Source organism: Engystomops pustulosus, chromosome 5 (genome assembly GCF_040894005.1).
Source record: "Engystomops pustulosus chromosome 5, aEngPut4.maternal, whole genome shotgun sequence".
NCBI lineage: Eukaryota > Metazoa > Chordata > Amphibia > Anura > Leptodactylidae > Engystomops > Engystomops pustulosus.
The window spans coordinates 59,039,947-59,061,889 of record NC_092415.1 but is presented as its reverse complement, the minus strand read 5'-3'; the positions used below and the strand labels follow the sequence as shown (position 1 = coordinate 59,061,889).

Sequence of the window (21,943 nt, the reverse complement as noted above, 5' to 3'; positions counted from 1 at the left end):
TTTTAGGCACTCCACCAGCTGTCACATAGTACCACCTTCAGAAATAGTATGCTTCCCTAAATACAATTAATCAAGGCTGAAAAAAAAGGAAATACATTGGGCTAGCATATTAAAATAAATGTTATATATTACAAAAAGGAGGGATCAGACTTTACCGTGGCTCCACTGGATGCTCCCTTTTAATGGAAATCCACCATCAAAATCTAGCATTGATCACTCATAGATCCAGGCACTGAGACTGCGGTACTCTGCTTATAATCGTTATCCATGGCCTTCCATTTACTATTATGCTAATGAGCTAATAGGGCTCCAGGGGTTATTAACAGAACCCTTCTATGCTGTAGCTTCACAGTGTTTCACCCTCCACCCTGCTCTCCCAGCACTTCCTACCTCTCCCTGTCTGATGGAATTTCACTGCAGCACCGGAAGCTTCAGCACACAGTGGGAGGGCGGAAGTGCTCCTGCACAGTATAACAGTCTGTGAAGCTACAGCAAAAAAGGGTTCTAATAACACCCCCAGGAGCCATTCATGAGCTCATTAAGATCATTTTAAAACATGATTTTAGAAGGAAGGATGCCATGGATAAAAAATATAAAGAGATTACCCCAGTTACATGACTGGATCTATGAGTAAGTGTCCCTGGTTTATCATGCTCCATTTTGATGGTAGATTTTCTTTAAGAATGGTCACAGAATGTAACAATGCAATAGCTGACTTGTGATACAAAAGCATAAATGCTTTATGGCCACAAATCACTCTGAGTAGCACAATGCATTTGGTACTTGCAATTCACTGTTAATGGTACAAAGCACTTAAATGCATTGTAATTTATCCTCTTATAAGTCGAGGAAGCCATGCAGTGTTCCACAAGTCTCCAAAGAGTCAGGTTGCATGTAAAGTGGAGCCTGAATAGGTCATGAATAATCCAGAAAACCTCATTAACATTTGTAATAAATCAATATGCAGGAATACCCTATAATCAATCAAAGAAGTCTTGTCCACTTTCCTGACATGTCAAAGTAAACATATACATTATTGCCCCTAAATTACCAGCCACTTTTCTTCTCTTAGTTGAATCGTTCTTTTGTTATTCCTCCTGAAAATGTATGAATAATAAATGTGCATCTTGGATTTACCATCCCCATTTTAAAAATGGTTTGCTTTGACATATTATTATAATTCCTCATATGTAATGTAAATATTTATGTGTATCAGAAACAGAAATATTTCTTGTTTCAGATTGGTCCTGAAAAAGGGGTGGTCCACCTGGCTACCGCTGCAGTACTCAATGCAGTGTGGGATTTATGGGCTAAGCAAGAGCAGAAGGTATTTATATACAGGATGCATGTGCAATGAATACATGTATGTAGAGGGCTTTTATCCTAAGGCAACTTTTGGCTATACAGTCATTGCCAAAAGTTTTGAGAATGACACAAATATTATATTTTCACATGATCTGTTGCCGTCTGGTTTTTATGTGTGTCAGATGTTTTTATCACATACAGGAATACAAGTGCAATCATATTATGAGTAACAAAAGCTTTTATTGACAGTCAGAATGAGTTATTGCAGCAAGTCAATATTTGCAGTGTTGACCCTTCTTCTTCGGGACCTCTGCAATTCTCCCTGTCAGCTCTCAATCAACTTCTGGACCAAATCCTGACTGATAGCCGTCCATTCTTGCACAATCAATGCTTGCATTTTGTCACAATTTGTTGGTTTTTGTTCTGGTACCATTCTTTATTCATGGATGCGTTTTTAGGCAAGACTGTGAGAGAGCCGATTCCCTTGGCTGAGAAGCCACCCCACACATGAATGGTTGCAGGATGCTTTACAGTTTGCATGAGACAAGACTGGTGGTATCACTCACCTTGTCTTCTCCGAACAAGCTGTTTTTCAGATGTTCCAAACAATCGGAAAGTGGATTCATTAGAGAAAATGACCTTACCCTAGTCCTCAGCAGTCCACTCCCTGTACCTTTTGCAGAATATCAGTCTGTCCCTGATGTTTTTTCTGGAGAGAAGTGGCTTCTTTGATGCCCTCCTTGACACCAGGCCTTGCTCCAAGAGTCTCCGCCTCACAGTGCATGCAGATGCACTCACACCTGCCTGCTGCCATTCCTGAGCAAGCTCTGCACTGCTGGTAGCCCGGTCCCGATGCTGAAACACTTGTAAGAGACGGTCTTGGCACTTGCTGGTCCTTCTTGGGCGCCCTGGAGCCTTTTTGGCAACAATCAAACCTCTCCTTGAATTCCTTGATGATGCAGTTTTGTGCAGTGCAATGATGACTGCACGTGTTTCTTTAGAGATAACCATGGTTAACAGAAGAGAAACAATGATGCCAAGCACCAGCCTTCTTTTAAAGTGTCCAGTGGTGTGATTCTTACTTAATAATGACAAATTGATCTCCAGCCCTGTCCTCAACAACACCCATACCTGTGTTACTGGAGCAAATCACTGAAACGATGTTAGCAGCTCCTTTTGAGGCAGGCCTGCAATGAAGTTGAAATGTGATTTGGGAGAAAAGTTTATTTTCTAGGCAAATATTGACTTTATTACATTCAGGAGTATATGCAAATTTCCATTATAAAACCTGATGCAGTAGACTTTGTAAAAATTAACATTTGTATCATTCTCAAAACTTTTGGCCATGACTGTACAGTACAGACCAAACGCTCGAACACACCTTCTTATTCAAAAAGTTTTTTGTATTTTCATGACTATAAAAATTGTAGATTTACACTGAAGGTATCAAAACTATGAATTAACACATGTGGAATTATATACTTAACAAAAAAAAGTGTTAACATCTGAAAATACGTCTTATATTTTAGGTTCTTCAAAGTAGCCACCTTTTGCTTTGATTATTGTTTTGTGCACTCTTGGTCTTCTCTTGATGAGCTTCAAGAGGTAGTCACCTGAAATGGTCTTCCAACAGTCTTGAAGGAGTTCCCAGAGATGCTTAGCACTTGTTGGCCCTTTTGCCTTCACTCTCCGGTCCAGCTCACCCCAAACCATCTCGATTGGGTTCAGGTCTGGTGACTGTGCAGGCCAGGTCATCTGGCGTAGCACCCCATCACTCTCCTTATTTGTCAAATAGCCCTTACACAGCCTGGAGGTGTGTTTAGGGTCATTGTCCTGTTGAAAAATAAATGATCCAACTAAACGCAAACCGGATGGAATAGCATGCCAACTGGGACATTTTACAAGTCGCAAAAAAAAAAATTCTAACTTCAATTTCAACACCTTGAAAAAAATTTCAGGTTAAATTTTTTTTTTTTAAAGTTCACTTTAGATGTAACAATGTAGTACAAAAAACCCTATTTTGGGTCTAAAATGCTTTATTTATAAACACCAAAAGTTGTGCAAATTTTGACTTACAATATTCTTTTTTTCTTTTTTGGAAAGACATTTTTATTTTTAAACATAAAAAAAACCTGCTGGTTAACTGAGATTTATCATACATCTGTCTGTTAGTCTTTTTTGCGCAAAAAGGTGCGCATTTTTTAAAAAAAAGTGGCATAGGTGCAATTTAATACAAGGAGAAGCCATCTAAGATGAACAAGACTAAGAAACGAGACAACTAGAAAACTATAAAGGGAAAAGATAAATCTCTCCTATTGTATTTATTGCAATATATAAATTTTAAACCTTTTCTAATAAAGATTCCTATTTTAATTTTAAGCCTCTTTGGAAGCTGTTGGTTTATATGGTGAGTTGACTTTTTGCTTTTCATGTTGTACTTTAGTGTCAGTGTGTCAATGGCGTGCCTATACACAGTACCAATAGAGCTGGTAAAGTTACAATTTCTTCACTATAAATTAACATAAATATAATCTTTATATAGCGGCATCAAAATACAGATTATGTGGAACATATACAAATAAAATAAGACATTACAGAGTAATAACAGTCATATGGAACAATAGGAATGAGATCTTACCTTTATTCATACCACCCACAGATGTTGCTCTTGAATGGATTTAATTCCTGCAAGCTAATAGTGTTAACCACTGTGCCCACCAAATAGTCAATAAGTATAAAGGGACATTATTATGATATCTTTAAAGAAAATCTACCATTTGATTTAATGCATTATGAACCAAACATAACTTAAGAATGCTGTAACTATACTGATGCAGGCACATATCTTGTTTAGTCCCTGAGTGGAGTGCCTAAGCAATAGTTCTGTGCCCAAACCACAGGAAATGACTGCTCAGCCAATCACTGGCTTCAGTGTTGATTCTTCCACCCAGTGATTAGTTTAGTAGCCATATCCTATGTATCGAGAGGGACCAATAAGTAAAAAGTGAAGGGAACCCAGAAAGTAATGGAATACCAGAAGGGGGTCAGATCTATAAGGATGACTTTAAAAAAATGTTTTTATATATTATTTATAAGAAAAAGAAACAGGACAACACCTTTATGGCACATTCACACGAACGTATGTCCACCGGGGCGGACATGTCCGATCTTTTCCCCGTTTATGGAGCATTACGGTACCACTCCATGCGCCCAATACCGGCCTATGGGGGATGTATACATGGCCGCAACCTTGTGGCCGTATTTACGTCCCCCAATGGTCGTGTGAATGCAGCCTTAAACAGTTAATCGTCTTTGATACCTTAAATGCCCCCCATCATCTAAAGTAGTTCAATTGTCTATGCTTTCAGCCCATACAAAATTTTCTGGTTTCACACTGTATATATACTGTGTGAGTAACTTTCATCAGTAGTAAGACATTTCCCACTTTTGGGCAATGTTAACAGGTTCATTAATTTGGCTACATGGGATGAATACATTTCTGACAAGAATCAGTTAATTCATTTATAATGAAGTCGTAGCAAGAGAAAATGAAGGTTATTTATACTCTGCAGAGGAGATCACGTATGAAAACTTGTTATTGTGTAGAGTAATTTAGCAAAAACTACAGCTAATAGATGGACTGGACAGCAGAGAATTGAGCTGTTACTAAGCCATTACAATGTATCCACAATATAAATGGTTCGTTTGTTGAACATAAACCAATTTAGTCTCTCCCTCTAATTGCATGCTAATAGTGTCATTTATAATCCGTTCTCGGCAGACCCCAGAACAGTTGGTGTCTTGTATTGATTTTAGATATATAACGGATGTATTGACTGAAGCACAAGCACTGGGTAAGCCTCATTCTTATACTTGAAATAAAATCATTACCCCTTGCTTCCCGTGAAAGTTTCATTTGCAATTTTATCTTCCAGAAATTCTTCAAAATGGAAAACAAAGACAGGAAGCAAGAGGTAAAAAACTCTGGACACATGAAGCTGCTTGATGGATACCGTTTCCCTATTGTTAAAGTGATATCCATGGTATTTTTGTCCTCAGATTACATTTGTGCTGTTATTGCAAACATGTTTTCAACTGGGGGGAAAATCCATTTTTAGCTGTATGTGTATGGTATATCCTCAGTGCTCTAGAACTATAAAGTGGTACGGGGTGGGCTATTTATATGGATACACCTAGATAACATGGTAAGTGTTGGTGACATCAACTTCCTGTTTGTGTCACATTAATATATGGGAGGGGGAAAACTTTTCAAGAAGGGTGTTGACCATGTTGGCCATTTTGGATCCAACTTTTTTTTTTCAATGGGAAGAAGATCATGTAGAACATTTTTTAGAATTTGTTTAAAATGCTGCCCATTGTGTTGAATGGTCAATGCAACCCTCTTCTCCTACTCTTGACACACTGATAGCAACACCACAGAAAAAATGCAAGCACAGGGTTCCTGTATTCGTTGTTTCAGATGCTGCACATCTCTTCATAACTTCACAGCATAGACAATTGCCTTCAGATGACCCCACAGATAAATGTCTAAGGAGGTCGGATTAGGAGACCTTGGTGGCCATTCAACTGGCCCACGAGGGAACTGTACATGTAGGAATGCTCGGACCTATGGGGTCATCTGAAGGCAATTATCTATGCTGTGAAAATACAATATGACCCTCATCCCATTGGAAAAAATATAGTTGGATCCAAAATGGGGGACTTCAAAATGGCCACCATTTTCAACACCCAAGTTTTTCCCCTTCCATATACTAATGCGCCACAAACAGGAAGTTGGTATCACCAACCATTCCAATTTTATTTAGGTGTAGCCATATAAATGGCCCACCCTATACAACACAATCTAAGTAGTCACAGAAAGCTGTGCTTGCTTTTCAGAGGAACACATGGTAAAACATGGATACCCAGCATACACCACATCTTGTGCCTGGCTCGGCTACTCAGACAACCAGCTTCAAAAGGTCTGCGTAATTCTCTTGTTATCATATAGTGATCATACAAATAAAAAAGCACCTTTAGAACTTAATCGATAATATATAAATTGTCCTATCACTCTTATGTTCTAGCTTTGTGCTGATGCACTAAAGGAAGGCTGGACTAGGTATGTATTTAAGAGGACTGGAACATTTTTATGTCTCTTTAACATCACCCACAGTGACTGGTTCATGGACTTTCATTAGAACCTTGTAGTCCACTTTTACTTATGAGAGATTTGATGTAAAAAGGCCATCACTATAAAGGGGTTGGCCACTTATCTTTACCCTGTGAAAGTTATGTGTCACCCATGTCATACCCTGTTAAAGTTTGTGTGCACGCTTCAACATAACCACTTCCATATCAGCGGTTGGAAGGGAGTGTGGATGTCCTTGGCACAGGAAACAAATGTACCCCCCAACAGGAGGGAAAAAAAGGGGACAGACTAGAAAGATGCATATAAAGGTAAATCTTTATTGGTAACACATATTCACAATAATTTGGACGATGCCAGCATTAACCCCTACGGGACTCAGCCTCTTTTGGCCTTAAGGACGCGGCCCCATTTTTCAAATCTGCCCTGTGTCACTATAAGTAGTTATAGCTTTAAAACGCTATGAGATATCCAGGGGATTTTGAGATTGTACTTCAAATTAGTTTAAAAATTTGGATAAAATCTTTTGCGTTTAGTTATGAAAAAAAAACAAAATTTGGCAAAAATTTGGAAAAATTCTTTATTTTCAACGTTCTAAATTCTCTACTTTTGATGACTATCTGCAGTCATAGCACCCAAATAAATTCATAACTTACATTTCCAAAATGTCTGCTTTATGTTGGCATGGTTTTTTAAGATTCCACATATTTTACTAGAATGTTACGAGGCTCAGAATTTAGGTATCATTTTTCACATTTTTTGTAAAATCACCAAAACCCGTATTTAGATGGACCTGCTCAACTTCTAATTGACACTGAGAGGCCTAAATAATAGCTAGACTCATAAATTACCCCATTATGGAAACTACACCCCTCAATGTATGAAAAACCTTTTTTAAGAAGTTTGTTAATCCTTTAGGTGTTTAATAGGGGTTAAAACAAAATGGAGGTGCAGTCTGCAAATTGTAATATTTTTTCACAATACATTAATTTGGGGTGGAAAATTAAACATTTACAATGGATTAAATAAAAAAAGGCTCCACAAAGTTTGTTACCCAATCTCTCCCGAGTACACCGATACCCAATATGTGGTGGTATCCTGCTGTATGGGCACACGGCCGGGTATAGAAGGGAAGGAGGCGCCATGTAGAGCAGATCTGCTATGTCACATTGTACAGGCAATAATTTTTGTCTTTTTTTAATGTGGACCTATAGGGGCTTATTTCTTTTGCCTCATGAGATGCACTTATCTGGTACGTAATTTTGGTGCATCTAAAGCTAATTGGTGAGATTTTATTAACTCTTTGTTGGTGGAGGAAATGAAAATCATTAATTTTTAGGAAAATTTTTATGTTTTTTTTTTTGGTCATTAACCATACCATAAAAATAGTATATTATTTTTATTCTATGGGTCGCCACAATTACGAAAAGACCTCATTTATATAGATCTTTTATTTTTTCCCATTTTTACTGAATAAAAAGTAATTTGGCAAAAATGTTGTTAATGTTAGCATCACCGTCTTTCATATGCATAACTTTTTTATTTTTCGCGTCACAAATCTGTTTATTTTTTGCGAGAAGGATTGTTCTTTTTAGTGATCTTATTTTAGAGTGCATAACATTTTTTAAATCACTTCTTAGAGCATTTTTTATAGGGTATTAATTGAAAATTATCTTTTTTTTGGAGCTTTTTGGTTTTTTTTTTTACGGGGGTTCACTTTGCGGTTCTAATAATGATTCTGTTTTATTATGCAGATTGTTACGGATGCAGGGATACCAAATATTTGGGGGGTTTGTGTATTTTATTCAATTGTACTGAATGAAAACTAATTTGAAGAAAATCTTGTTCATTTTAGCATCACCATCTTTTCATATGCATAACTTTTTTATTTTTTCGGCTGACAAATCTGGTTAAGGGCTTATTTTTTGCGAGAAGAGTTGCTCTTTTGAGTGGGCTTATTTTAGAGTGCATAACATTTTTTAAATCACTTTTTAGAGCATTTTTTATAGGGTATTAATTAAAAATGATCTTTTTTCAGAAAGTTTTTGAGTTTTTTTTTCTCCGGCGTGTACTGTGCGGGTCCAGTAATGATTCTGTTTTATTATACAGATTGTTACGGACGCGGCAATACCAAATATGCAGGGTTTTTTTGTGTTTTTGAGTTTTTTATACTCCCATAAGTGTTTTTATGGGAAAGTGACATTTTAGGGGCTTATATTTTAATGTATTTAATTTTTATTTATTATAATGTGTAGTGTTTAGTGTTTTTCACTTTTTTTTTACTCGGAGCGAGCCTTCGTCTCGTCCCCAAACGAAGGCTCGCTCCGAGCCGAAACGTACGTCGGGGACACGGCCTCTCCCGGACAGTGAACCCCTTTACGACTCGGTAAGAACTGGCCTTCATGTTTTGCAGCCACTAGGCTATGCAGCTTACATATAGGATAGCGTTGTCACCATTCACAACAGGCATTTTTTCACACCACCGCTGTCATCTTTTTTTGTCATAAACACATGACCCAACAGCAGGTTTTAGACCTATGCTAGCCCAGTTTTTTGCCAATTTAATTTTTTTATCTTCCTGTTACTCCACTTTGTCCGGGTCCGTCCTCTTCTTCTTATTCTGTATTACACCACTCATGTTTTTATTATACTTTTATTGTATTCAATTGATACCCATAGGACGGTGCCATTTAATGCTGCCATCGTCCACATTATTGTGAATATGTGTTACCAATAAAGATTTACCTTTATATGCATCTTTCTAGTCTGTCCCTTTTTTTCCCTCCTGTTGGGGGGGTACATTTGTTTCCTATTCGAGTTTTGGGGACCAATAAGACTAGGTGCGTTATTGCATGGGGTGACCACATGGTGGGCCACATACTTGGCCTTGGTATACATTTAGGGAAGATTTTTATCTCTCCACACAAAACCCCTTCACCTGTATCCAATTTTTTGTTCAAAATGTCCTTGGCACAACAAACTTGATGTTTCCCCACATGTGCTAATTATCTAAGTGTAACATCTCAAATGTTGGGTTTTTCACTCAGTGCTTCATTTGTTACATGCCTGATGAAGCTTGAACCACATATTACTTTTCTGTTTAGCAAATAAGGCAGTTTAGTTTTTTTTACACAAAAGTATTTAACATCATAGAAGAACTTTGTACCATACTGCACAATTTTTTGTCTGACTTTCCACATTCTTTTCAGTGTAATCTGCTTGCACATTGTGTCACCGCTACTTTATACCCAATTTAACACAAAATTCAGCACTGAAAGGGGCGTTCCTGTTCACAGTCTGACCGTGCAACACAATTATCATGCAGTGTCTGACAGAATTGTGTCGCACTCCCTATGTTAAGGGTGCACCAAAATAGCGTGAAGAGCATGCACCACAATTCATGAATCTAGCGCATCCTGCACACTCCAAAGGCAAACGGCACCTAGCGTAGTTTGCACTATTTGATTTTATATACTGTGGTATTACAATCTTGATGTCCACTTTAACTAATTCATTGAAAAATTGTCCTACCTACACTAAAATATATATTTAAAGGAAATGTCACGTAAACCAACCCATACTTACTGAAAATATCTTTGACCACTGCTATTATACAGCGAAACAACTTTCCCCTTATTCCCATGCCTGAAAAGTTCCACAGTCCATTTGTAAAGTTGATTGGCCATCTATGCAATGACCTTATGCGAGTACAATCATCATCTTTCCTCTAAGCTGTGCCAAGCATATTCATATGCTCCCTGCTCTGAGCCATGCCTCCAGCTCATTCAGCTAATTCGGTTTGAGAGAATTCCTGAGGGAGGGGTGAGCTGATTTCTCTTCAGCCAGTCACATAAAGCCAGTGTCTCTCTCAAACCCCCTCATTAAACCCCTCCCTCAGGAATTCTCTTCAGCAAGTCATACAGCCAGTGCTTAAATAATGTGGATAGATAAATTCATTAAGCTGAAGAGAAAGCAAGCCACTTGTCAGTAAAGAAGCTGGAAGTGTGGCATAGATGGGGAGTCAGCTTTTTAAACTGCCAGAGGAACTTTTCAGACATGGGGTATAACAATATAGGGATAGTTGTACAGGCAGTCCCCGGGTTACATACAAGATAGGATCCGTAGGTTTGTTCTTAAGTCAAATTTGTATTTACGTCGAAACTGTATATTTTATAATTGTAGTTCCAGACATTTTTTTTTTTTGCCCCAGTGACAATTGGATTTTCACATTTTTTTTTATTGTTATTGGACCAAGGATTATCAATAAAGCTTCATTACAGACACCTTACAGCTGGTCATTGCAGTCTGGGACTAAAGGAAATCAGAGAGCTTCCCTAGAGGTCACAGGGAGCAGAGGGGTCCGTCTTTAACTATGGGTCGTCTGTAAGTTGGGTGTCCTTAAGTAGGGGACTGCCTGTACTGCTGTATAATAACAGTTTTTAATGATGTTTAGTTAGTGTGGGTAAGTTTAACTGACATAGAAAAAATGTTGCAGGAGCTAGGGCACTTCCATTAAAAGCATCAAAAGTTTATTTTCATAATCATTAAAAAAAAGCTGTACAGACATTATGGCCACACTGGACTAGACCTATGCATTCGGAACTGTCCAGGTTCTACATAGTTTAACTGACAGGTTCCCTTTAACAAGATGTTCTAGTCTTCTGTGCCTATTTACTATTTTGTATGGGCTTAATTTTTGCATTTTCCTGTTTTTCCAGCCATATTCACTCTCAGATTTGTTTATTCTCAGATTTAAAGTAAAGGTTGGGGCTGATTTACAAGATGATATCAGAAGATGCAAACTTATCCGGGACATGATTGGCCATGACAATGAATTGGTATGAACAACAAAGTGTGAGCTACAAACACACTGGTTACACCCGTATTTATTAACATTTTTTACATGTTTCAGAGTTTCTGTGCTGTTGAAAATTGCATAATGATATGTATGGTGTATTTTAAGACTAATCTGAGGTGTACACAACCTGGGCCTGCAGCCTCAAGTTGTAGCCCGAGCCTCTCACCAGGTGGCATAAGAAAGCATCAGTGATGGAAGTGCTCATTGGTGCAGTAGCCCAGGTATGAGATGAGTATTCAGAGCTTTGTTTGCATCTTTAAATATCTTTAAAGCGAATGTGTTGAAATTGACATACACAGTTGCATCATCTTCTTAAAGAATTTCTTTTCACAGTTTTGTGTGGTCCAACTGACATCCTTTTTATTTTGTGGGTCACTACAATCCAGGAGATACCAAATTTATTTAGGTTTATGATGTTTTAATACCTTAAAAAATCTCATTGATAGGAGAAAATAAAAATTCTCTGAATCATTCTTTTTAATTTTTTTAACTTTATAAATCTTTGGTATTTGGAGCTTTTTATGGATCACTTTTCATTTTACAAACTGTATAACTTTTTGATGTTTTTATGGCTGACAAAAAATTGGGACAGTAGGATGTTTTTAAGCTGCTTTGGGATCTAGAGCTTCCTAATATATTAATGATTTTGTTTGTTTATTATTTTGTGTGTTCTAGGTAAAGGAAGTGAATATTTTGTATTTTGTTTTTATCAGCATCTAAAGTCTCATACTGACTGTGCCGTATGTACATTGACACAGTGTATAGCTGAAGCCCCCTCTAGTGACCAACATTGGAAAGTATTAACACATTTTCGTATAAAATTATTAATTATATGGTTTTTAGTAGTTCCTAAAATAGGTAAAACAATAGAAAATGTCCAAAACATTAATGAAAAAACTTTACCTTTATATACCATTGAATATCTTTACATTTGAAATACCTTTAAACAAGATAGCATCATATAATAGTAACATGGGCATACATAACCTCTGTATATTTTTACATTGTGGTGACACCAGGTAAAATAATTAAAATGCCTTTTAAAATGTTGATGAAAAGCAGAAAACTTTGACAGAAACCATAGCAATATGTATGGGGCAATACACTGTACATATCCATTTGTTATTGAATAATGTAAATTATGGATTAACAGAGTTTTATTGTGATAGGGAAACTGATTTGTTTTACTTTGCCTTAGATGCTTGATGCAAACCAGAGATGGGATGTAAATGAAGCCATTTCTTGGGTAAAAGAATTAGCAGTGTTCAAACCCCTATGGATTGAAGAGCCAACATCACCTGATGATATACTTGGCCATGGAACTATTTCCAAGGTAAAAAAAAAACAGATATAAAAATAGCTAATGCATACATTTTACATGACTTCATCTCCATTAGTTAAGAGTGTCTTACCAGCCTGGTGAAGTATATACATCCATCAACTCACCTGGTCCACAAACTCAACCCTGTGAGCTCCAAATCTCCAAATTCCTATAAAGTCATGTTTTTTCTTATTAATGCAACAGGATAAAACTCCTGCTTACATGTTTCAATTTCACTCCCTTAGGGCTAAAGCACATGGCCATGTCTCTGGTCTGTGAATAACGGGTTATGCAGTGGCCAGATTTCACAGACCTACCACAGTGGCGAGAATGGGATGCCGAGTATCATAATACAAGGAGTCCATTCTTGAGCAGAGACCAAAGAATCCTCTGCTACACAACAAGACAGCGCATTATTATAAATAGTACTTTTTAGATGAGATCCCAGTTTATTACATTACTAAATCAGATGAAAAGTTTGAAAAAGAATGGAGCATGGGACCAGTTTCCACCCTGCATTCTTTATGGTATTGTTTATGGGATGGGTCAATGCAGGAGTCAGAAGTCATACAGAGCAAATACGGACTTGTCACCCTCCCCCCCCCCCCATTAGGCTGATGCCGAGGGGATCCCAGGAGTTGGAAACAACCACTGCTCACCCCCCACTTGGTGCCGATCTGACAGAACTTGTAACAGAGGATTGACCAATTCCTCTAAAAATATGTTGTTTCCATCTTTATCAAATCTACAACACTACATTTTTTGTCCTGACTCTGTAGTGTCATTACATGTGAGATGTTGGCACTTAGTTGTCACCTGAACTTTGTTAACTTTTGTATATGATGGTTTAACTGTAAAAACACTATTTCGGTAAGCAGTGATCGCACAATACTTCAAAACTATGTTATATTTTATTTAGGCTTTAGCACCACTGGGAATTGGAGTTGCTACAGGAGAGCAAGTAAGTACAGCTACCCATATTAACCAAGTGACAGCTGCAGATACCTCAAAATGTTTAGATGGATTATCACTGGAATCTGAGAGGTTAACAGCTGCCGCAACAGAGTGACCAGATGAAAGCCAGACAAAAAGGAGACTACTCTACATCATGAACTAGTATATCAAGTCTATCAGAATGTAGCCTCCCAACCAACTGCACTAAGGAGAATTAGTAATAATTATAGTAAGAAGAGACTTAAGTAAGTAATACAGTATAAGTAATACATGAAAATAAATTTACATTTTAGTTGCAAAATGATGTCACAAAAACCAATTCAATTACGGTCTTGTTTAAGAAGGAAGAGGTTATAGTGTGCTATGGAATAGGTTGGTGTTTTATTAATAAAGATGAATACATTTACAGACAACTACTTATATTTATACAGGCAAAAATTAAATGTAAGAAGTTTGGTTCCATTTCCTAGTAAATTTCATGAGTTAATATTTTCAGCCTGTTTAACTATCATTTAGCAATAGTAAGTGTCTGCATTTCTCTTCCCAGTGCCACAACAGAGTAATGTTTAAACAGTTCCTCCAAGCACGCGCCCTCCAGTATCTCCAGATCGACAGCTGCAGATTGGGAAGTGTGAATGAAAACCTTTCTGTTCTGCTCATGGCCAAGAAATTCAATAGTAAGATTGTAATTATAATCCACAGACAGCACAGGATACGCTACTGGGCGCCACAGCGCTAAATATTCTTCACCGATATATTTCCACTCAGAGAGGTGAAGAATTGGGGTGGATCTATAAGCAGAAAGTGCTTTCCATTATAAGGTAGAAGCTGTTTTTCTGGCCTCTCTTCACATAATTACAGGACTTGTCACAATTTTGATTGTTATTGTGAGCAATGGGGGTCCCAGCAGGGAGGATAGGGGATAACAGAGTCGCATCCTTACTATGTGATGGAGCGACAGGTCGCGCATGTGCCCTGGTGCTCCATTCAATGCAAGTAGCAGAAATTGGGGAGAACAGTGCTTGGCTATCCTCATCGCTCTCACAGTGATTGTAATCCTCTGCTAGGAGGAGCGTTGTATCACTCTTCAGAAGAAACATGGCTCAGGTTATAGCCGAAATCTATTTTAGCGCAACACACTAATCACCACGAGGTCAGAATCTCTCACAATGCACCAGTCTTAATACGTATAAGAGCCCATGCTGTCATGAAGGGGTTAACAATTAAACTACTTTTAGGCCATGTCTCCACATTCACGTGTTTAATGCAAAACCAAGCGTGGATGATAACAGCAAAGCAATTTTGTGTGTTAACTAGAGATGAGCGAGCACTAAAATGCTCGGGTACTCGTTATTCGAGACGAACTTTTCCCGATGCTCGAGTGCTCGTTTCGAGTAACGAGCCCCATTGAAGTCAATGGGAGACTCGAGCATTTTTCAAGGGGACCAAGGCTCTGCACAGGGAAGCTTGGCCAAACACCTGGGAACCTCAGAAAAGGATGGAAACACCACGGAAATGGACAGGAAACAGCAGGGGCAGCATGCATGGATGCCTCTGAGGCTGCTTAATCGCACCATTATGCCAAAATTATGGGCAACAGCATGGCCATGACAGAGTGACAGAATGAAGCTAGATAGCATCTAAAACATCCAATAATTGACCCTGACACTATAGGGGACGGCATGCAGAGGCAGCGGCAGCAGCGGAAGGCTAGAGAGTGGCATGGCGACATACCCTAAATGGACTCAGGCTTCAAACCAATGGGTAGCAGAGAGGAACCAAAGAAGGTGAGCAAGAAGCGCTCAAATAATATTGGTACATGATAAAAGTTTGCCAGTATATTTTGTGGATTACACAGCAGGGTGGCGACAAAGTTAACATGGAAGCCATGAAAACAATCCAAAATTCTGCCTGACACAGCTCGTTTGATAAGGGGACGATGTATGGAGGCAGTGAACTAGTAGTAGATTAAAGGTACTGCAGTTAAAACTATGTTAGTTGGTTCTTGGCATGGAGCTGGCGCTCCGCTGCCAGGCGAGCTTTCGCCAATCCAAGCCCCTGTCTCTAGGCTACTCCCCAAACAGCACTTCTAAGAACCTTTCGGATAAGATCAAGTGTAGTAGCGTTCTTATAAGTTTGGGATATGGCGGGTGAGGGGAATGTAAACATCTGCGCAAGAAGCGCTGAAATAATATCCGTAAATGAAAAAAGTTTTCCAGTATATTTTGTGGCTTACACAGCAGGGTGGCGACAAAGTTAACAAGTTTGATGTGGAATGCCCTGCAATAGCTCTTGGGCGGTGTGCCTTTTATCACCTAGGCTCAGCAGTTTGAGCACCGCCTGCTGTCGCTTAGCAACGGCACTGCTGCTGTGCCTAGAGCTACCGACTGATGGCGCCATGCCCACGGATGGTAATTCGGAGGAGGAGGAGGAGGGGTGGGAGGATTTGGAGGTATAGTAGGCCTTTGAGACCTGGACCGAGGTAGGCCCCGCAATCCTCTGCGTCGGCAGTATATGACCAGCCCCAGGGTCAGACTCGGTCCCAGCCTGCACCAAGTTAAGTGTAGTAGCGTTCTTATAAGTTTGGGATATGGCGGGTGAGGGGAATGTAAACAGATGCGCAAGAAGCGCATGATGCGCATGGAGCTGGCGCTCCGCTGCTAGGCGAGCTTTCGCCAATCCAAGCCCCTGTCTCTAGGCTACTCCCCAAACAGCACTTCTAAGAACCTTTTGTATAAGATCAAGTGTAGTAGCGTTCTTATAAGTTTAGGATATGGCGGGTGAGGGGAATGTAAACAGATGCGCAAGAAGCGCATGATGCGCATGGAGCTGGCGCTCCGCTGCTAGGCGAGCTTTCGCCAATCCAAGCCCCTGTCTCTAGGCTACTCCCCAAACAGCACTTCTAAGAACCTTTTGTATAAGATCAAGTGTAGTAGCGTTCTTATAAGTTTAGGATATGGCGGGTGAGGGGAATGTAAACAGATGCGCAAGAAGCGCTGAAATAATATCCGTAAATGGTAAAAGTTTGCCAGTGTATTTTGTGGATAACACAGCAGGGTGGCGACAAAGTTAACAACTTTGATGTGGAATCCATGAAAACAACCCAAATTTCGGCCTGACAAACCTCGTTTGATAAAGGGACGATGTATGGAGGCAGCTATATGGACGACTTTTGGAGGTAGCAATGGAGACAACGTGTGGAGGCTGCTATGGAGACAATTCAATTTGGATAGTGCCTGTATGTGGCAGTCCAAAAAATTTTTCAAACCAGAGGAGCAGGTAGGTGGCCCTCCAGAAAAATGGAATAGATTGAGTGCCTGTATGTGGCAGTCCAAAAAATTTTTCAAACCAGAGGAGCAGGTAGGTGGCCCTCCAGAAAAATGGAATAGATTGAGTGCCTGTATGTGGCACTCCCAAAAATTGTTTAAAACAGAGGACCGTGTCGGTGGCCCTCCAGAAAAATTAAATGCATAAAGTACTATACCTAGAGCCAGTGGGCCCTGTCAAAAAACAGCCAGTTTCCTCTGCTTTACTGTAGAAAGAGGAGGAGAAGGAGGAAAATGAGGAGGAGGAGGAGTGGATAAATTATTCAGGTTGAGCTTCCTTCACCTGCTGGAGATTTGAAATTAGGAGAAATCCATGCTTTATTCATCTTGATAAGCGTCAGCCTGTCAGCGCTGTCAGTCGACAGGCGTGTACGCTTATCGGTGATGATGCCACCAGCTGCACTGAAAACCCGCTCTGACAAGACGCTAGCGGCAGGGCAGGCAAGAACCTCCAAGGCGTAGAGCGCCAGTTCGTGCCACATGTCCAGCTTTGAAACCCAGTAGTTGTAGGGAGCTGTGTGATCATTTAGGACGATGGTATGGTCAGCTACGTACTCCCTCACCATCTTTCTGTAAAGATCAGCCCTACTCTGCCGAGACTGGGGACAGGTGACAGTGTCTTGCTGGGGTGACATAAAGCTGGCAAAAGCCTTGTAAAGCGTACCCTTGCCAGTGCTGGACAAGCTGCCTGCTCGCCTACTCTCCCTCGCTACTTGTCCCGCAGAACTACGCACTCTGCCGCTAGCGCTGTCAGAAGGGAAATACTGTTTCAGCTTGTGCACCAGGGCCTGCTGGTATTCATGCATTCTCACACTCCTTTCCTCTCCAGGGATGAGAGTGGAAAGATTTTGCTTGTACCGTGGGTCCAGGAGAGTGAACACCCAGTAATCGGTGCTGGAATAAATTCTTTGAACGCGAGGGTCACGGGATAGGCAGCCTAGCATGAAATCTGCCATATGCGCCAGAGTACCAACGCGTAAGAATTCACTCCCCTCACTGGCCTGACTGTCCATTTCCTCCTCCTCCAACTCCTCTTCTTCTGCCCATACACGCTCAACAGTGTAGGACTCAACAATGGTCCCCTCTTGTGTCTCGCCAACATTCTCCTCCTCTTCCTCCTCATCCTCCTCCACCTCCACCTCCTCCGATATGCGCTGAGAAACAGACCTAAGGGTGCTTTGGCTATCAACAAGGGAATCTTCTTCCCCTGTCTCTTGTGAGGAGCGCCAAGCTTCCGACTTCATGCTGACCAGAGAGTTTTTCAACAGGCCAAGCAGCGGGATGGTGAGGCTGATGATGGCGGCATCGCCACTGACCATCTGTGTTGACTCCTCAAAGTTACTCAGCACCTGACAGATATCAGACATCCACGTCCACTCCTCATTGTAGACTTGAGGAAGCTGACTGACCTGACTACCAGTTCTGGTGGAAGTTGACATCTGGCAGTCTACAATGGCTCGGCGCTGCTGGTAAACTCTGGATAACATGGTCAGTGTTGAATTCCACCTCGTGGGCACGTCGCACAACAGTCGGTGAGCGGGCAGTTGGAGGCGGCGCTGCGCTGCCCTGAGAGTGGCAGCATCTGTGCTGGACTTCCTGAAATGCGCACAGATGCGGCGCACCTTCGTGAGCAAATCAGACAGATTGGGGTATGTCTTGAGGAAACGCTGAACTATCAGATTTAACACATGGGCCAGGCATGGCACATGTGTCAGTCTGCCGAGTTGCAGAGCCGCCACCAGGTTACGGCCGTTGTCACACACAACCATGCCTGGCTTCAGGTTCAGCGGTGCCAGCCACAGATCAGTCTGCGCCGTGATGCCCTGTAATAGTTCTTGGGCGGTGTGCCTTTTATCGCCTAGGCTCAGCAGTTTGAGCACCGCCTGCTGTCGCTTAGCGACGGCACTGCTGCTGTGCCTAGAGCTACCGACTGATGGCGCCATGCCCACGGATGGTCGTTCGGAGGAGGAGGTGGAGGAGGGGTGGGAGGAGGAGGAGGCATAGTAGGCCTCAAACACCTGGACCGAGGTAGGCCCCGCAATCCTCGGCGTCGGCAGTATATGACCAGCCGCAGGGTCACACTCGGTCCCAGCCTCCACCAAGTTAACCCAATGTGCCGTCAGAGATATATAGTGGCCCTGCCCGGCAGCACTCGTCCACGTGTCCGTGGTCAGGTGGACCTTGTCAGAAACGGCGTTGGTCAGGGCACGGATTATGTTGTCTGACACGTGCTGGTGCAGGGCTGGGACGGCACATCGGGAAAAGTAGTGGCGGCTGGGGACCGAATACCGAGGGGCGGCCGCCGCCATGAGGCTGCGAAAGGCCTCGGTCTCTACTAGCCTATAGGGCAGCATCTCCAGGCTTAGCAATCTGGAAATGTGCACATTAAGGGCTTGGGCGTGCGGGTGGGTTGCACTATATTTGCGTTTCCGCTCCAGCGTCTGGGGTATGGAGAGCTGAACGCTGGTGGATGCTGTGGAGGATCGTGGAGGTGACGATGGGGTTTTTGTGGCAGGGTCCTGGGCAGGGGGCTGACTATCAGCTGACACAGGGGAAGGAGCAGTGGTGTGCACGGCCGGAGGTGAACGCGCTTGTTGCCACTGAGTGGGGTGTTTAGCATTCATATGCCTGCGCATACTGGTGGTAGTTAAGCTAGTAGTGGTGGAACCCCTGCTGATCCTGGTTTGGCAAATGTGGCACACCACAGTCCGTCGGTCATCCGGTGTTTCCTTAAAGAACCTCCAAACTTCTGAAAATCTAGCCCTCGCCGCAGGAGCCCTCGCCACGGGAGCTTCACTAGTTGACACATTTGGCGCTGATGCACCAGCTCTGGCCCTGCCTCTCCGTCTGGCCCCACCACTGCCTCTTCCAACCTGTTCTGGTCGAGGACTCTCCTCCGTCTCAGAAGCACTGTGTTCACCCGGCCTCTCAACCCAGCTTGGGTCTGTCACCTCATCATCCTCCGATCCCTCAGTCTGCTCCCCCCTCGGACTTCCTGCCCTGACAACAACTTCCCCACTGTCTGACAACCGTGTCTCCTCATCGTCGGACACCTCTTTACACACTTCTTCCACTACGTCAACAAGGTCATCATCACCCACAGACTGCGACTGGTGGAAAACCTGGGCATCAGAAAATTGCTCATCAGCAACCGGACAAGTGGTTTGTGACTGTGGGAAGGGTCCAGAAAACAGTTCCTCAGAGTATGCCGGTTCAAATGGCAAATTTTGCTGGGAGGGGGCAGACTGGGGGGGAGGAGGCTGAGGTGCAGGAGCTGGAGGAGTGCCGATTTCGGTGACATGGGTGGACTGCGTGGAAGACTGACTGGTGGACAAATTGCTCGAAGCATTGTCGGCAATCCACGACATCACCTGTTCGCACTGTTCTGGCCTCAACAGTGCTCTACCACGAGTCCCAGTAACTTCAGACATGAACCTAGGGAGTGTAGCTCTGCGGCGTTCCCCTGCTCCCTCATAAGCAGGTGGTGTCTCACCCCGCCCAGGACCACGGCCTCTGACCCCTGCAGTAGTTGGACGCCCACGTCCCCGCCCTCGTCCTCTACCCCTAGCCCTCGGGTTAAACATTTTGAAAATGAGAGTTATAACTTGTATTTTTTTTTTAACTTTTTTTTTTTTTTTTTTTTGTGTTTTTTAGTTTTTAAAACCAAACGATGCTATCCTATTGCTATGGCTATTTTCTAGCCAAGTATTACAGCACACTACTATGCCAGATGAGATGACGCTGAGTTATGAAAAAAATAAACGTAAAATAAAAAAGGAAATGGCAGACTGTGCCTAGTTGAAATACAACCCCGGGCCCTAATAAATTTTCCCACTTCGGTCTTTGCGATGGATATGTGCGTCACTAAAACACAGTGGTCGCAAGTCTGACTCCAAATTGCTCCCAATTTGATAGTAGATGCACTGCAGCAAGTACAGCCACCAGCAGATCAACCAGAAATCAAATATATATAACGCTACTGTAGGCGTAATTAAGACGTTTGTATTCTCCTATGGCTATTTTCTAGCCAAGTATTACAGCACACTACTATGCCAGATGAGATGACGCTGAGTTATGAAAAAAATAAACGTAAAATAAAAAAGGAAATGGCAGACTGTGCCTAGTTGAAATGCAACCCCGGGCCCTAATAAATTTTCCCACTTCGGTCTTTGCGATGGATATGTGCGTCACTAAAACACAGTGGTCGCAAGTCTGACTCCAAATTGCTCCCAATTTGATAGTAGATGCACTGCAGCAAGTACAGCCACCAGCAGATCAACCAGAAATCAAATATATATAACGCTACTGTAGGCGTAATTAAGACGTTTGTATTCTCCTATGGCTATTTTCTAGCCAAGTATTACAGCACACTACTATGCCAGATGAGATGACGCTGAGTTATGAAAAAAATAAACGTAAAATAAAAAGAAACTGGCAGACTGTGCCTAATTGAAATACAACCCCGGGCCCTAATAAATTTTCCCACTTCGGTCTTTGCGATGGATATGTGCGTCACTAAAACACAGTGGTCGCAAGTCTGACTCCAAATTGCTCCCAATTTGATAGTAGATGCACTGCAGCAAGTACAGCCACCAGCAGATCAACCAGAAATCAAATATATATAACGCTACTGTAGGCGTAATTAAGACGTTTGTATTCTCCTATGGCTATTTTCTAGCCAAGTATAACAGCACACTACTATGCCAGATGAGATGACGCTGAGTTATGAAAAAAATAAACGTAAAATAAAAAGAAACTGGCAGACTGTGCCTAATTCTACTCAAACCCCTAATAAATTTTCCCACTTTGGTGTTTGAGGTGGATATGTGTGTCACTAAGAGCTAAACACAACGGTAGCAAGTCCCCCTGCTAATTCCTCACAATATGGTACTAGCTGCAAATAAAAAAAAAAAAAATATATAACGTTATTGTAGCCCTAAGAAGGGCTGTTGGGTTCTTTAAGAATCACTCCTGCCTAACAGTAAGCTAATAGAACACCCTAACGCTTTCCCTGAGCAGCAGCAGCTCTC

At 41.6% G+C, this 21,943-nt stretch overlaps 1 protein-coding gene across 4 annotated transcripts in view; it reads left to right on the top strand.

Moving 5' to 3' along the window:
• The window catches only part of ENOSF1 (enolase superfamily member 1), a 42,054-nt gene that overhangs the window by 7,563 nt on the left and 12,548 nt on the right, over window positions 1-21,943 (top strand). For 3 of the 4 annotated variants that reach the window (XM_072152108.1, XM_072152105.1, XM_072152104.1), the window contains exons 4-13: window positions 1,241-1,327; window positions 3,686-3,712; window positions 5,087-5,159; window positions 5,241-5,279; window positions 6,205-6,287; window positions 6,393-6,427; window positions 11,205-11,292; window positions 12,511-12,645; window positions 13,553-13,594; window positions 14,135-14,264. In XM_072152108.1, coding sequence (XP_072008209.1) covers window positions 1,241-1,327; window positions 3,686-3,712; window positions 5,087-5,159; window positions 5,241-5,279; window positions 6,205-6,287; window positions 6,393-6,427; window positions 11,205-11,292; window positions 12,511-12,645; window positions 13,553-13,594; window positions 14,135-14,264 — 739 coding nt within the window. Of the gene's footprint in view, window positions 1-1,240; window positions 1,328-3,685; window positions 3,713-5,086; window positions 5,160-5,240; window positions 5,280-6,204; window positions 6,288-6,392; window positions 6,428-11,204; window positions 11,293-12,510; window positions 12,646-13,552; window positions 13,595-14,134; window positions 14,265-21,943 lie in introns of those variants that run through there. The other variant, XM_072152109.1, reaches the window with a different exon arrangement.